The sequence below is a fragment of the Marmota marmota genome, unplaced genomic scaffold (genome assembly GCF_001458135.2).
Source record: "Marmota marmota marmota unplaced genomic scaffold, marMar, whole genome shotgun sequence".
NCBI classification, from domain to species: Eukaryota; Metazoa; Chordata; class Mammalia; order Rodentia; family Sciuridae; genus Marmota; species Marmota marmota.
In genome coordinates this window covers 562683-576259 of record NW_026000241.1, presented here as the reverse complement: position 1 = coordinate 576259, position 13577 = coordinate 562683, and the positions used below count along the sequence as shown (strand labels likewise).

At 44.2% G+C, this 13577-nt stretch overlaps 1 protein-coding gene across 2 annotated transcripts in view; it reads left to right on the top strand.

Moving 5' to 3' along the window:
- Dnmt1 (DNA methyltransferase 1) overlaps positions 1 to 13577 on the top strand; it is a 59816-nt gene that overhangs the window by 1741 nt on the left and 44498 nt on the right. For both annotated transcript variants that reach the window (XM_015488986.2, XM_048795229.1), the window contains exons 2-9: positions 7034 to 7070; positions 7816 to 7923; positions 8115 to 8331; positions 8912 to 8987; positions 10518 to 10590; positions 12183 to 12238; positions 12626 to 12707; positions 13481 to 13515. In XM_015488986.2, coding sequence (XP_015344472.1) covers positions 7034 to 7070; positions 7816 to 7923; positions 8115 to 8331; positions 8912 to 8987; positions 10518 to 10590; positions 12183 to 12238; positions 12626 to 12707; positions 13481 to 13515 — 684 coding nt within the window. The remainder of the gene's footprint in view (positions 1 to 7033; positions 7071 to 7815; positions 7924 to 8114; positions 8332 to 8911; positions 8988 to 10517; positions 10591 to 12182; positions 12239 to 12625; positions 12708 to 13480; positions 13516 to 13577) is intronic.

Sequence of the window (13577 nt, the reverse complement as noted above, 5' to 3'; positions counted from 1 at the left end):
TTTCTTTTTTTTTTTTTGGTATGGGGGATTGAGGCCAGAGGTACTTTCCCATTGAGCCACTTCCCAACCCTTTATTTTGAGACAGGGTCTCACTAAGTTACTTAGAGCCTCCCAGTTGCTTGAGACTGATCTGAAACTTGAGATCCTCCTGCCTCAACGTCCCAAATTGCTGGGATTACAGGCATGGGCTCCCACACTCAGCCTGATTCACCCTATTTTTTGGTACTAGGGATTGAAGCCAGGGGCACTTAACCACTGAGCCACATCCTCAGTGCCCCCCCCCCCCACTTTCAATTTTTTTTTTAATTTTAGAGAAAGGGTCTGGCTAAATTGCTGAGGCTGGCTTTGAATTCAGAATCCTCTAGCTTAGTCTACTGGGTTGCTGGGATTACAGGCGTGCACCACCGTGCCCAGCTTCACACTTTTTTAAAATATATATTTTAGTTGTTGGTGGACTTTATTTTATTTATTTATATGCAGTGCTGAGAATCGAGGCAAGTGCCCTACCACTGAGCCACAACCCCAGCCTTTCACAATACTTCTGAACCCACAGTTAGAAAGTTTACATCTTATTGAGTCTGTATCCCCCACATGCCCCCTACCCACAAAATAGAACTTGATTTCAAATGAAATAATCAGAGTACCTGGCTTCATGATATTAACAGTTCAGAAGTTTGCACCCCCCCCTTCTTGTTATAGTCTCAAGTACCAAAAATAGTCATCTTTCAGGGCAAGCCACAGTTTCTTCAGCCTGGTTGTTCTTAACCCAGTTGACGTTGCCATCATTTGCTCCATAAGCGTGATCTCCCCTTTGTCTTCTGGTGTTTTTTTGGTTTGCTTTTTTTTTTTTTTTGGTGTGGTTCTATGGGTGGAACTCGAGGCCTTTTGCTTGCTAGGTAAGTGCTCTACCACTGATCTATATTCCTAGCTTTCAGTTATGTCTTCTACAAAGTAGAAACTGTGATACTGTTAAAAGACCAGTTGGAGCCAGTAGTTTCCCTGCTCCATACACTTCCTTGCACACTTGGCCAGAATTCCCATTGACCTCCCCACCTCATCTTGTGCTCTTCTCATAAACCGCACATGCCTTCTCTTGGGTTCCCTGGTGACTCTCAGGTCCATACAGAGCAACCAGCGTGAGGCCGGATGCCACTGACCCCTTCCCCAAATTGATTTCTGTCCATCCCCTCCCCCCACCATCGTAACAAGGGTCCCTCACTTACTAAGCATGTGCTCTACCACTGATCTGCACCCCACAGCCTTATCCATTCGTTCTTAACCCTTCCCCTTAAAAATAGTCTGGCTTCCCTGCAATAAGTAGCCTTGAATTCATTTTAAAAATAACCATTAGTTTGTTGTCTAGATATTGAACCCAGGGCCTTGCGTGGCGTGCTAGGACAGAGCTCTACTTCTGACGTGCACCCCTGGCCTAGAAGGGTGTTGATCTCTGTTTACTCTGCTTGTTGCCTTTGCTACTTGAGTTGCATTATTTCAAGTAGCATTAGACCATGTTTGCCTTGTTCATTGTATCTGCAGCTTGGTGCACATACGCATGAGACTCTTTAAGAGTTTGCAGTCAGATTTTTCCTGTAAGGAAGCCTAGATTTACGATTCTAGCAGCAGCCTCTGCATGGCTGATTATCGTGTTTTTTTTGTTTTTTTTTTTTTCTTTTTTTTGCCCATGCTGGGGATTGAGCTCTGCCTCATGCATGCTGAATAAGCACTGTGCCATTGAGCTACACACCCAGCCCTGCTGATTAGCCTTTGTAATTACTACAGCTTTCTTATCTGCTAGTCATTCTGTGATTAAACTGGGTTTTGAACCTTACCTCTTAATTTCATGGCTGCTACTGAGCAGATGTTGAAAAGAGCAAAAATGACTTATCTTTTCTAGTTCTTCCCTACAGTAGGATTTTAGGGATGCAAACTACAGGGGTTCAAATCCTGTACCATCCCTTACCATCTTTGTGGCAAAGCCATCTAACCTCTTGGTGCTGGTGCCCCATCTATAAAATGGGGATGGGGCTGCCCCTTTATGGTGTTACAGATTTAGTACAAGGTGTAGGTGTGTTGAAGCGCCTGCCTGGAGGTCTTTATCGCTTGTTATCGTGTGTTCAACCTTGTATTTCACTTCTATCAGGGAAGCATAATTTATATTGTATGTACAGATCTGATACCCTGGCAGATGTTAGTGTGGCCATGTAGTCTGCAGGAGATGAGGGATACAGGGATAGGTTTACTTCTTATTCCAACCTTATTTGTTGGCTGGCTTCTTCTGGAATCATCTGGGCTCTTTTTTTTTTTTAAGTGGTGCTGGGGGTGGAATCCAGGGCCCCACATGTTAGCTAGGCAAGTGCTATATCACTGAGCTACATTTCCAGCCCTGGGCTTGTTCTCTTTTGCTGGGGATTAAACCAATGGCTTTACACCTGAGTGGCAGGTTACTACTACTGAGCTATATCTTCAGCCCTTCTTATTTTTTTTTTTAACTTTATTTTTTGGTACTTAGGGATTGAACTCGGGACACTCAACCACTGAGCTACATCCCCAGTCCTCTTTTCTATTTTATTTAGAGACAGGGTCTCCCTGAGGCTGGTTTTGAACCCATGATCCTCCGTCTCAGCCTCCTGAGCCACTGGGATTATAGCCATGCACCACTGTGCCTGGCCTCTGCAGCCTTTTTTAAATTTTGAGAAGGTCTTGCTGAGTTGTCCAGGGTGGCCTCAAACTTTATCTTCCTGCCCCAGCCTCTAGAGTTGCTGGGTTTATAGGCAAGTGCCACCACACTCAGTTCCAGTCCTATTCTTAAAGACCTTTTTTTTTTTTTTTTCCCCTAGGCATTGAACCCAGGGAGCTTTGTCACTGAGCCACATCCCCAGTCTTTTTTTAAATCTTGAGTCAAGCTCTCCCTAAGTTCTTAGGGACTTGCTAAGTTGCTGAGGCTGGCCTTGAACTTGTGAGCCTCCTGCCTCAGCCTCCCAGGTCGCTGGGATTACAGATGTGCACCACCACTCCTAGAGATTCTTCTCTCTTAAGAGATGTGGTGGCTTTGTCTTCCTTTATCTCTCAATATCTTGCTTCTCAATTCTTAACTTTCGATTTCTTGAGGTGTATACCACCAGGGACCCTCTCTTCCCCGACTTCCATTTTATTCCTTCCATTCCAGTCCTACAACTACTTTTAGCAGTTGGGGTACCAGCTGGAGATGCCAAATTTAATGCCTATCTCGAGTGCCAGTTCTAATTTCTAGTTGCTGAATAATCGTCTCCTTAGCTGCTGCGGGGCTGGGCTGGAGCTGTGGTAGAGGGCTCGCCTAGCATCTGAGGTCCTGCATCTGGTCTTTCACACTGCAGACAACAACAAATACATAGCCACTGTTCACTACTAAAAGTTACAGCCTGTGTACTCTCCTTTCTCTCCACCAAGAAGTTTAGAATTTGGTAGTTTTTAGTTGCTGCCATAACAAATTGACAGACTCAGTGGTTTAAACATCAAATGTTTATTATCATAGGTTGTGCAGGCCTGAAACTGGTCTCACTGGATGAAAAATCACGGTGTCCGCAGGCTGCATTCCTTTTTGGAAGCTCTGGGGGAGAATGTTTCCTGCTGTCCCGGGCGTTGGCTGAATTCAGTTCCTTGCAGTTGTAGGACTCGGACCTCCATTTTCTTGTTGACTCTGAGCTGAAGGCTGTTCCCAGCCTTTGAAAGGCTGTCTCATCTTTTGGCTCATGGTCTCCTTTGTCTTTAAAGCCAGCAACTGCAGGTTGCATCCTCACATCTCTCTGACCCTTCTTCCATAGTTACATTTCTTTTGAAATACAGCTGGAAGGTTCTGTGCTGCTAAGGGCTAGATTAGAGATTAGATCAGGCCCACAGATCATGCAGGATAATCTCTTCATCTCAAGGGCTGTTGAACAATCACATCTGCAGGGTCCTTTTTGCCACATAAAAGAATATTCATGGATTCCGTAGGTTGGGGTATGAATATCTTTGGGGTATTTACTGTTTGCCTTCTGCAAATACCATTGGCTAGTTCCCTCTTGCCTGTGGCATTCTTAAGCAGGGTTGAGTCTTAGAACTTCTCTTACATAGCCCACTCCTATTGCCTAACCCATGTTTCTCACCAACATATCTGGCTTAGATGTTAGAGTAATTTAACATTTTGTAATTTTGCCTTCTCCAGGTTTTGGGGTGCTAGTGATCAAACCCAGAGATATTCTACCACTCGCTACATCCCCACCCTTTTTATTGAGACGGGGCCTCCCTAAGTTCCCTAGACTGTCATCAAACTTGTGATCCTCCTGTCTTACTCCCTTGAGTAGCTGGGATTACAGGCATTCACCACCTGTACCTGGTTATAGTGTGCCTCTGCCAGATCAGTTTTTCTAAAGCATGACTCTGGTATCATGGTTTCTCCCTCCCCTGTGATTCCTCTGGTTTGTTGACTGGGGAACAGAACTCATGATTTTTAGCCTGACATCCCTGACCTCCTTCAGGCTGTCACCAGCCTTCACTCTCTGGTCTTGCCTTTCTGACCTGGTATGCTTGTCTGTTTCTTGGGTGTCTCCTAAGTGACATTCAGTACCCTGGTGCTCCAGCTTGGACGGCTCCCTCTGCCCAGGTCATAAAGAGCTCTTGGTTGCCCTGAGTCCCTCCTTGGTGGCCTGACTGCCCTTTCTCTGGGAAAGTGCTCAGATGTTGACTGTGGGGTATTGCCTTACTTCATATTGGTTCTATATTTCTTATGACTGATCTCTGAGGAATACAATTGGGAATGAATCATGAGATATCAGGTGGGCAGAGAGCTAAGGTTATATAGAGTTGAGTCCTCTGCTAAGTCTTGCTCCATTTCTAATCCTCCTAGTTATAACTGTCAAGTGGGCATGGGATGGCATAAATGTCACTAGGGGAAGGACCAACTCGAGCAAAGGCCTGGTGGCAGGGAGGAAAGCCGTACCCAGTGGCCAGCTTCCTTCCCACTACTCCTGGGATCCTGCTGTGGTTCACTTTGGGGACAGGAAGGATAAATGCAATCTTCAGATGCCTTAAAACATCTTGCCCCGTGAAGATGTGTTGCTCTTTGCCAGGCTAAATATCCCAGTGTATAGCAAGATTGAAAGAATTCAGACCTGCAGGTCTGTTTAATGCCCAGGTGTAAGAGATGGCTGAAAAGGGTACCTTGGTGGGCTGTACAGTCTCTTGAGCCATGTCCCTAATACCTCGGATAACCTCAGGATTCAGGCACTGTTCAGCTAGTCAGGGTAGAAGCTATGTCCTGCCACTTTGAAAACAGTGACCAGAGCCGGGAGTGAAGCTTAGTGGTAGAGTACTACTTCGCATGCATGAGTCCCTGGATTTGATCCCTAGCACTGCCCCAAACCAAGAAACCAAGTGACTGAGAAGGCAGAAGTAATGCTGCTGCAGTAGCGTGTGTGCCTCTGGCTGGTGATGCCCAGTTCTACAGCTGTCCTTATCGCGGGCTCTCCCTGGACAGTTACTATGGGAATAGGAAGACATTTTTGCCTGCAAGGGGCTTCACGTGCTTCTGGAATTCTCCCACTTCTTCCTGCAGTGCTGGGGGTGGAGCCCAGGGCCTTGTGCAGGCTAGGCAAGTGCTCTACCACTGAGCCATACCCCAGCCCTTGCTCCTGAAGGTCTTTATTCCAAAGGTTCCCAAGCCCAAGTTACAGTCCATATAACATACAGTGTATATCACCACTGTGCCCACAGTGAGCCAAGCGTCTTTTTCCTGACCACCCAGCAAGTCAGAAAGTCCCTGCTTGGTGGCACCCATCCAGCCACCCAGCCTGGAATTGGGGCCTGGTATACAGTTGGTGCCTACAGACATGAATGGCACTTGAAGAAAGTGAGTGTGTGGCAGCAGCCAGTGTGTGGCAGTGGTCAGGCCAGACACATCGCTCGAATTCCTGGCTTTGCTGTTTGTTCTAGGCCTCTGCGGAGGCCAGCCAGGGAGAGCTATTTCTGCCCCTTGGCTAGTGATAACTGAGCACCTAGTCTTTGTGGCGCTGGGTGGGAGAATCCAGAGATGGCAGAGGCCTGGTGCCGCCACAGGGTGCCCTCCATGGACAGTCACCCACCCAACTGGTTAGACCTGTTCTTACCTCACTCTCTGTAGTCAGCACTGGCTGGGGACAACAGCCTTTCCACTCATCTCGCTCTCCTTGGTGTCTTCATTCCTTCAGTTTCTCCTTCCCCTACAGCAATGGCAAGCCACTGTCTTCAATAATCAGATTTTCCACCCAAACTTGACAGTTCTGCTCTTCTGAACAACGGGAATAAATACGGATGAGGTGCATGTATTCTGAAGGATGAGCTTTTTGGGGAGCCAGCCCGCTCTCCTAACTTGGTCTCTAGTTCCCGTGTGCAGGGTGGGGCACTCCGCTGCTCAGATGCCTTGACCTCCAATTTAATTAGCTCCTCAATGAGAATGTTGCCACCTTCTCTGGCCTATGGAACATTCGCTGCCTGTTCCTTAGTGTGACCCTGGTCCACTCATTGTAGCACTGACCACTCTGTGGCACACCCTTAAGGGCTCTGGAGAAAGATCAGACCAGCTGTCTTCTAATTTACAGAAGGAACCTGGCTGCCGATACCGTGTGTGCGCACTGGGGATTGAACCCAGAGGCACTCTGCCACTGAGCCACATCCCCAGCCTTTGTTGAGACAGGGTGTTACTCCATTGCCTAGAGCCTTGCTAAGTTGCTGAGGCTGGTCTCATGCCTGGCCTGATACCTTTTTAAATAACATCTGTTCTGTTCTAGAGTTCCCGTGTTGTCCTCATTATCTCCAGAAAACCAACCTCAAAAAGGCAGCCTTGCTCAGTTCACAGATGACTTCTTGTGTAGGCATCGTGGAAGCACACACTACACATTGTGGGGGATGGGGGAAAGCCGCCCTATTTATGTTCTATCATTTTAAGCTTAATTCCAAAATTCATTAAAATTGTGGTATTCTTACAGCTAAATGAAGTTTTTACATGAGTGTTTCATCCTCCCTTATTTTATTCCACCAGGCTCAAAGACTTGGAAAGAGACAGCTTAACGGAAAAGGTAATCTCCAGAGTGTGGGGGTTTTTTTGTTTTGTTTTTTGTTTTTTAGATAGTCTTACTAGGTTGAATTCCTGGGCTCAAATGACTTTAAGTCATCTAGAGATGACAAATGCCATGTTAATGCTCTGCTATGTACATAGTTGTTGTGCTGTATTGTTTAGGGAATAAAGACAAGAAAATCTTTTTGTGGGGGGAGTTGGTACTAGAGATTGAACCCAGGGTGCTTTATCACTAATATCTCCAGTTCACTTTTTTTTTTCTTTACACATTTTGTATTGGTGCATTAGTTTTATAGAATGGTGGGATTTGTTACATATTCGTACATGCACACAATATAATAATATTTGGCCACTAACAACACTCCCTAGCACTTTCCCTCTCCTTTCCTTCTACCACCCTTTTTTTTGAGACAGGGTCTTGTTCAGTTGCTGAGGCTGATCTCATACTTGCAGTCCTCTTGCCTCAGCATCCTGACTGGCTGGGATTACAGGCATGTGCCACTCCATTGAACCCAGATGAAATTCTTTTAAGAATATTTTCCATCTGAGGATGGTTGAATACTTAGAATCAGAACCTGTGAATATGGAGAACTGACCATTTTTTTTTTTTTAGTGTGTTGGCTGAGTCGGTGCTGCCTGCCGTTCAGTCATTGTGATGTGACCAGGTGGTTCGGTTACTTGTGTATTAGCCCATTAGTTAATATCTTGGGAGTTTGGGGGCTGATGAACATATATTCTTCCCTTAGGAGTGTGTGAAGGAGAAATTGAATCTCTTGCATGAATTTCTGCAAACAGAAATAAAGAATCAGTTATGTGATTTGGAAACCAAATTACATAAAGAAGAATTATCTGAGGTAAGTCAGTTCCCAGCATCTTGGCTACCAGAAGAAACATCTCCCTGTAACTTGTGTGTCACCAAGGAGTCGGAGAAACCCCCGCTCCTTGTTGCCTGATGATTATAAAGGAAACGCATGTATTTGTTCCCTTGTTCTTATTGCCATTTGTTTACATTCACTGCTACTTAAATTATCCTTTCCTGCTGTAGGAGGGCTACCTGGCTAAAGTCAAATCCCTTTTAAATAAAGATTTGTCCTTGGAGAACGGAGCTCATACTGTCAGTCGAGAAACGAACGGCCATCTAGAAAACGGGAGCCAAGGAAGCCGTGCAGACAGGAGAGTGAAAATGTCAGAACCAAACGCCCCCAAATCCGGTTCCAAACCTCGTGGACCCAGAAGAAGCAAGTCTGATAGCGAGACTAAGGGTAAGAACCCTTGGCTCATTTCCAACCTTGGAGGAGGTTATGATACACACGAGGGCACAGACTTTGACTCATGCACCCCTGGGCAGCGTCTTCTTGTTTTCTTTTTTCGTGCTGGGGATGGAACCCAGGGCCTCCTACATGCTAAGTGCACTCTCTACCACTGAGCTACTCCCCAATACTTCTGGGTTTTTTTTTTTTTTTGTGTGTGTGTGTGTGTACTTCCTAACTTAGACTTGGGTAGATGTTTCCTGAGTTCCGACGGTTCCGGGCTTTTTCAACTTTATAATGTCCATACTTGCTGAAAAACATATTTTGAATTATTTTTGGTACTAGGGATTAAACCTAGATGCCTTTTACATGGAGCTGCATCCCCAGTCCTTTTTTTTCTTATTTTGAAGTGGTCTCTAAGTTACTGAGGCTAGCCTTGAATTTGCAGTCCTCCTGCTGGTTATTGACTAGAATCTAAAACCTCAGGATACTTAAGCCTCAATACCTGACTTTCTGCAATAGCTAGGGCCATGCGTGGACTTATCTTTTCATAGCGGCCTTTTCTTGTTTCTTTTTTTCCCTCCTTAAACAGCTGAAGCTTCATCTAGTCCCATGGTTACGAGGAGAACGACCAGGCAGACCACCATCACATCTCATTTTACAAAGGGGTCAGTATATAATGAATGGATTGTTACTTTTTCTTGGTGCATGGCTTTTGGTAAAACATGAATGGAATAGTTTATAATTTATCAGTGCCAACTTTTATGTTGCATAGATTTTTTTTCCCCCCGTTTTTTTGCACTGTGCTGAGATAGAATCCAGGGCCTGGTATATGCTAGGCAAGTGCTCTCCTCCTGAGCTACACTCCCTGCATAGGTTTTCATCTTGCAGTTTTTGTTGACATTCATAAACAGCATTTTTAAAGATATTTTTTAGTTATCAATGCACCTTTTATTTATGTGGTGCTGAGAATCAAACCCAGTGCCTCACACATGCTAGGCAAGGACTCTACCACTGAGCCACAAAAAAACAAAACAAAAAAAAAAACAAAACAAAAAAACCCCAGCCCCAATAACAGCTTTTTTCTGGGGGGCGGGTACTGGGGATTGAACTCGGGGGCACTCGACCACTGAGCCACATCCCCAACCGTTTTTGTATTTTATTTAGAGACAGGGTCTCACTGAGTTGCTTAGCACCTTGCCACTGCTGAGGCTGGATTTGAACCCGTGATCCTCCTGCCTCATATTCCTGAGCTGCTGGGATTACAGGCATGTGCCACCACGCCTGGCATGAACAACATTTCTGAAGAATTCATCTACTTTTGTTTTTCCAGTTACAGTTAGGTGATGAAACAATAGCCATTTGTATCACTTTGAAACAAATCCCAAACATGTCATCCAACATAAAAACAACATACTGTTTCATGCCTTTTACAATTTTTTTTTCCCCCTCTGCTGAGGATTAAGCTCAGGGCCTGTAGGGATGCTAGGCAAGTATGCTACCACTGAGCTATATACCTAGCATAACTTTTTTTTTTTTTTAACTGAAGACTTAAACCAGGGATGTTTTACCACTGAGATCCACCCCAGCCCTTTTATTTTGAGATGGGGGTCTCACTAAGTTGCTGTTGGTGTTGGTCGAACTGAGGGCCTCACACATGCTTGAACTTGGAATCCTTCTGTCTCGGCCTCCTGAGTTGCTGGGATTATGGTGTATATTGCCGTGCCCAGCTACTTTTTATTCTTTGAGGCTGATTTCTTTTTTTTTTTTTTTTTTTTAATATTTTTAGTTTTAGATGGACACAATATACTTATTTTTATTTATGTGGTGCTCAGGATCGAGCCCAGCTCTACCACTGAGCTACAGCCCCAGCCTCGAGGCTGAGTTCTTTATAGATGGTACTGTGTATCAGGTGTGTGATGTCTCTTCTCTTTGTGACATTAGCAGCCATTGTTCAGTATTTAGATGCATGATTTCTTAGGACATGCAAAATGGAATTATCCTAAATCTGTCAAAGAAATATTGAATTTAAGCCTCTTTCAACATCCTGCCAATAAGGGTCTCTCCTGGGAGGAAAGAAGGCATCTAGGTCCTGCATTAGGCTGAGTCCTTTTGGGAAGGAGGGCCACAAGTTATTCTGGGCCCACTGGAGGGCAAGGGTCTCTCTGAACTAACAGTTGCCTGATTCTGTGTGACAGCCCTGCTAAACGGAAACCTGAGGAAGAACCTGAAAGAACAAATTCAGATGACTCTGAGGAAGACAAAGACCAGGTAACGCAGGCATTACACAAAAATTAGAGTTCAGAATCGATATATGCTTAGATAACCTAGCATGTGGTTCATACTGTCAAGCTGGGGTTCTCCAGAGAAGCAACTAGTTTGTGTGTGTGTGTGTGTGTGTGTGTGTGTGTTGATACATATGATACATAGACATATAAAATGTCAGAAAGCTATGTGATTCTTTGGCTCAAAGATGGTTGGAAGCTGGGACCAGGGTTGTGGCTCGGTGGTAGAGTGATTGCCTTGCATGAGTGAAGCGGGGTTTGAAACTCAGCACCACATAAAAATAAATTAAAGATTATGTCCATTTACACACAAACACACACAAAAAATGATGGTGGAAACTGAAAAGACAGGCTGGTATCTGCAGGATAGGCTGGCAGGCTGGAGGACCCAGGAAGAATTGATGTTGCAGTTTGAGTCTAAAAGCATCTGGAGGCAAAAACTTAATTTTGGTGTTGGTCGAACTGAGGGCCTCACACATGCTAGGCAAGTATTTTACCATTGAATTACATCCCATCCCCAGAATTTTATGTGTACTCCTAATCAGATGTTTCATATATAAATGTTCCTTGTGATAGTACACGGATGTTCCATATACCCTATGTTCCACTTTTCACCAGTGATAACATCTCAGACTGTTAGGTACAAATGGCAACAAACCCTTAGGAAATTAACATTGGTACAGGGTACAGACTATTCAGATGGTATCAGTTTTCATGCTTGTATGGATACATATGTATCATTACATGCAGCTTTATCACAGTCGTGTGTGTGTGTGTGTGTGTGTGTGTGTGTGTGTGTATATATATATATATAAATTATAGGTTTATGGGATTCAACCCGGAGTCTGTGCACACATGGCAAGTGCTGTACTGCTGGCATATACTCCAAACCCTTTAGTTGTCAAATAGCGTTCAGATTTGTTTTTATTGTAACTTTTCTTTGATGCTGAAGATGGAACCTAGGGCTTCATGCAAGCAAACACTATGCCATTACTACATTCCCAGCCTCCTCATCACTATATTTTTATCCCTTTTTAAGTTAAATGAACAGTTAACCTAGAGATGGAAAATCTCATGACCTTAGGGAAATAGTATACTAGTGCATCCACCTGAGAAAGGAACTAATGTCCTAGCTGGGCAGTCACAGTTGCTTCCTGATATGAATCCCAAACTTCCACTTTGTTTTATCCCAGTACTGAAGAATTGCTGACCTGAGAGAATCTGACTCCTATAGCATCCCTAGGCAGTCTCTAGGAATCAGACATGTATTGGCCTAACTCCTGGCCTTGACTTGGTTTGGGGAGCTATGGGGCATTGAAATAAGACTGACAGTTTCCCAGATAGCCCCCAAACCTAGACATCCCTCTTTTCCCACCCTTTTTTATCTTTTGTTTTGTAGCATTAGGAATGGAACCCAGCGAGTGCTAGGCAAGCACTCCACCACTGAGCCACCCAGCTCCACCCTGCTTTTAACTACATCACATGTTTATTTGATAATTTGACTCATGATTTTGGTATTGATATTCCTTTGAATCCCATATTCTTGTCTTTTTGTTCTCCCTCCTTCCCTCCACACAGGAAGAGAAGAGACGTTTACAGGAAGAGAAGAGACGTAGAGTTACAGCCACTGAATCGTAAGAATAATTATTATACCTTTCTTTTTGTTTGTGTTGTTTCACCTTAATTATGGAAATTACTTTCCCAGAAAGTTTGAAAAGTGGAGTTTATAGTGAGTTTCCCTAGCAACCATAGACCTGTTAAGGATGCTAAATTTGGGGTCAGATAAGTAACCATTTGAGGTAAAACTTCTCCATTGAAAAGAATGAATTAAGAAAAATATCAGTTTTCCTCATCAGAGCTGGATTTAAAGGTTTTACAAATAATACATGTAAAATGAATATTACCTTCGGGGCTCCTGAGATGACCATTGCTTTTGGGTTAGGAAAGGAGATTTTATGAAATAACTTCAGGGAAATGAACCTGTGTAAGTCCCAGTTGCTGTATTTTATTTTGCTCAACAGAGTTGCTGAACCTACTGCAACAGAACCGGAAACAGTGACACCAGGAACACATACTGACACTGAAGAGGAAGAGAGAGAAGGAGTAATACCTTGTTACCTCCTTTTTTTTTTTTTAATTCTACTGTGATCTCAAGTCCCCCCTGGTTCCAGGCATGAGGGCAGGGAGTGGGCAATGTACGGGTACACAGTGAGTGTCATGAATGATCTAATAGCCTTAATTTGGTCAAGACACTCAACACTCCCCAACTGTCCATAAGGAAGGTATGTCAAGTTGTGATTTTAAGACCTCAGTGGCAGACCTAGGGGGCCAGCTGGACCTTGGTTACTTGGTCACAGAGCTTGTCTGTCCCCTTACTTGCCTGCCTTCAGTCTTTGTGAAGATGTTTTAAACATGGGAGGTCCTTACATTCTATAGCATCATCCTGATACAAGGTTGCCTTCTTGGACTAGAGATGTAATTCAGAGGCTGATGCCTTCCTAGCATGGGTGAGGCTCTGGGTTCATCTATAGTACTACAAAAAAGAAAAAAAATTCTTAATTTTCTTTTGAGATGGTGTTTCTTTGTTGACTCGGCTGGTCTCAAACTCCTGAGCTCAAATGATCCTCCTATCTCAGCCTCCCAAGTAGCTGGGACTCTTGGCTTAAACTACAGTGTTACAGGATCTAGTCTGTAAAAAATTTCCTTATTGTCCTGCCATTTGCCCTATCAAAAAGAAGGGGCAAGAAAAATTGTCTTAAAGGCAGATAGTTTTTACTCTTACCAAATAGATGATAGGACCAGTTTAGGTAGGCTGTTTCCATAGAACATAAAGATCAGGACCACATGGAAAAATTACTCTTTCTATTCCCCCTTAGGAAGAGAGGAGACTCAGAAGTCAAACCAAAGAACCGTAAGTATAGTTAACTTGCCTTTGTGCTTTGACACCTAACTGCTAACGTGAGGGTTTCAGTG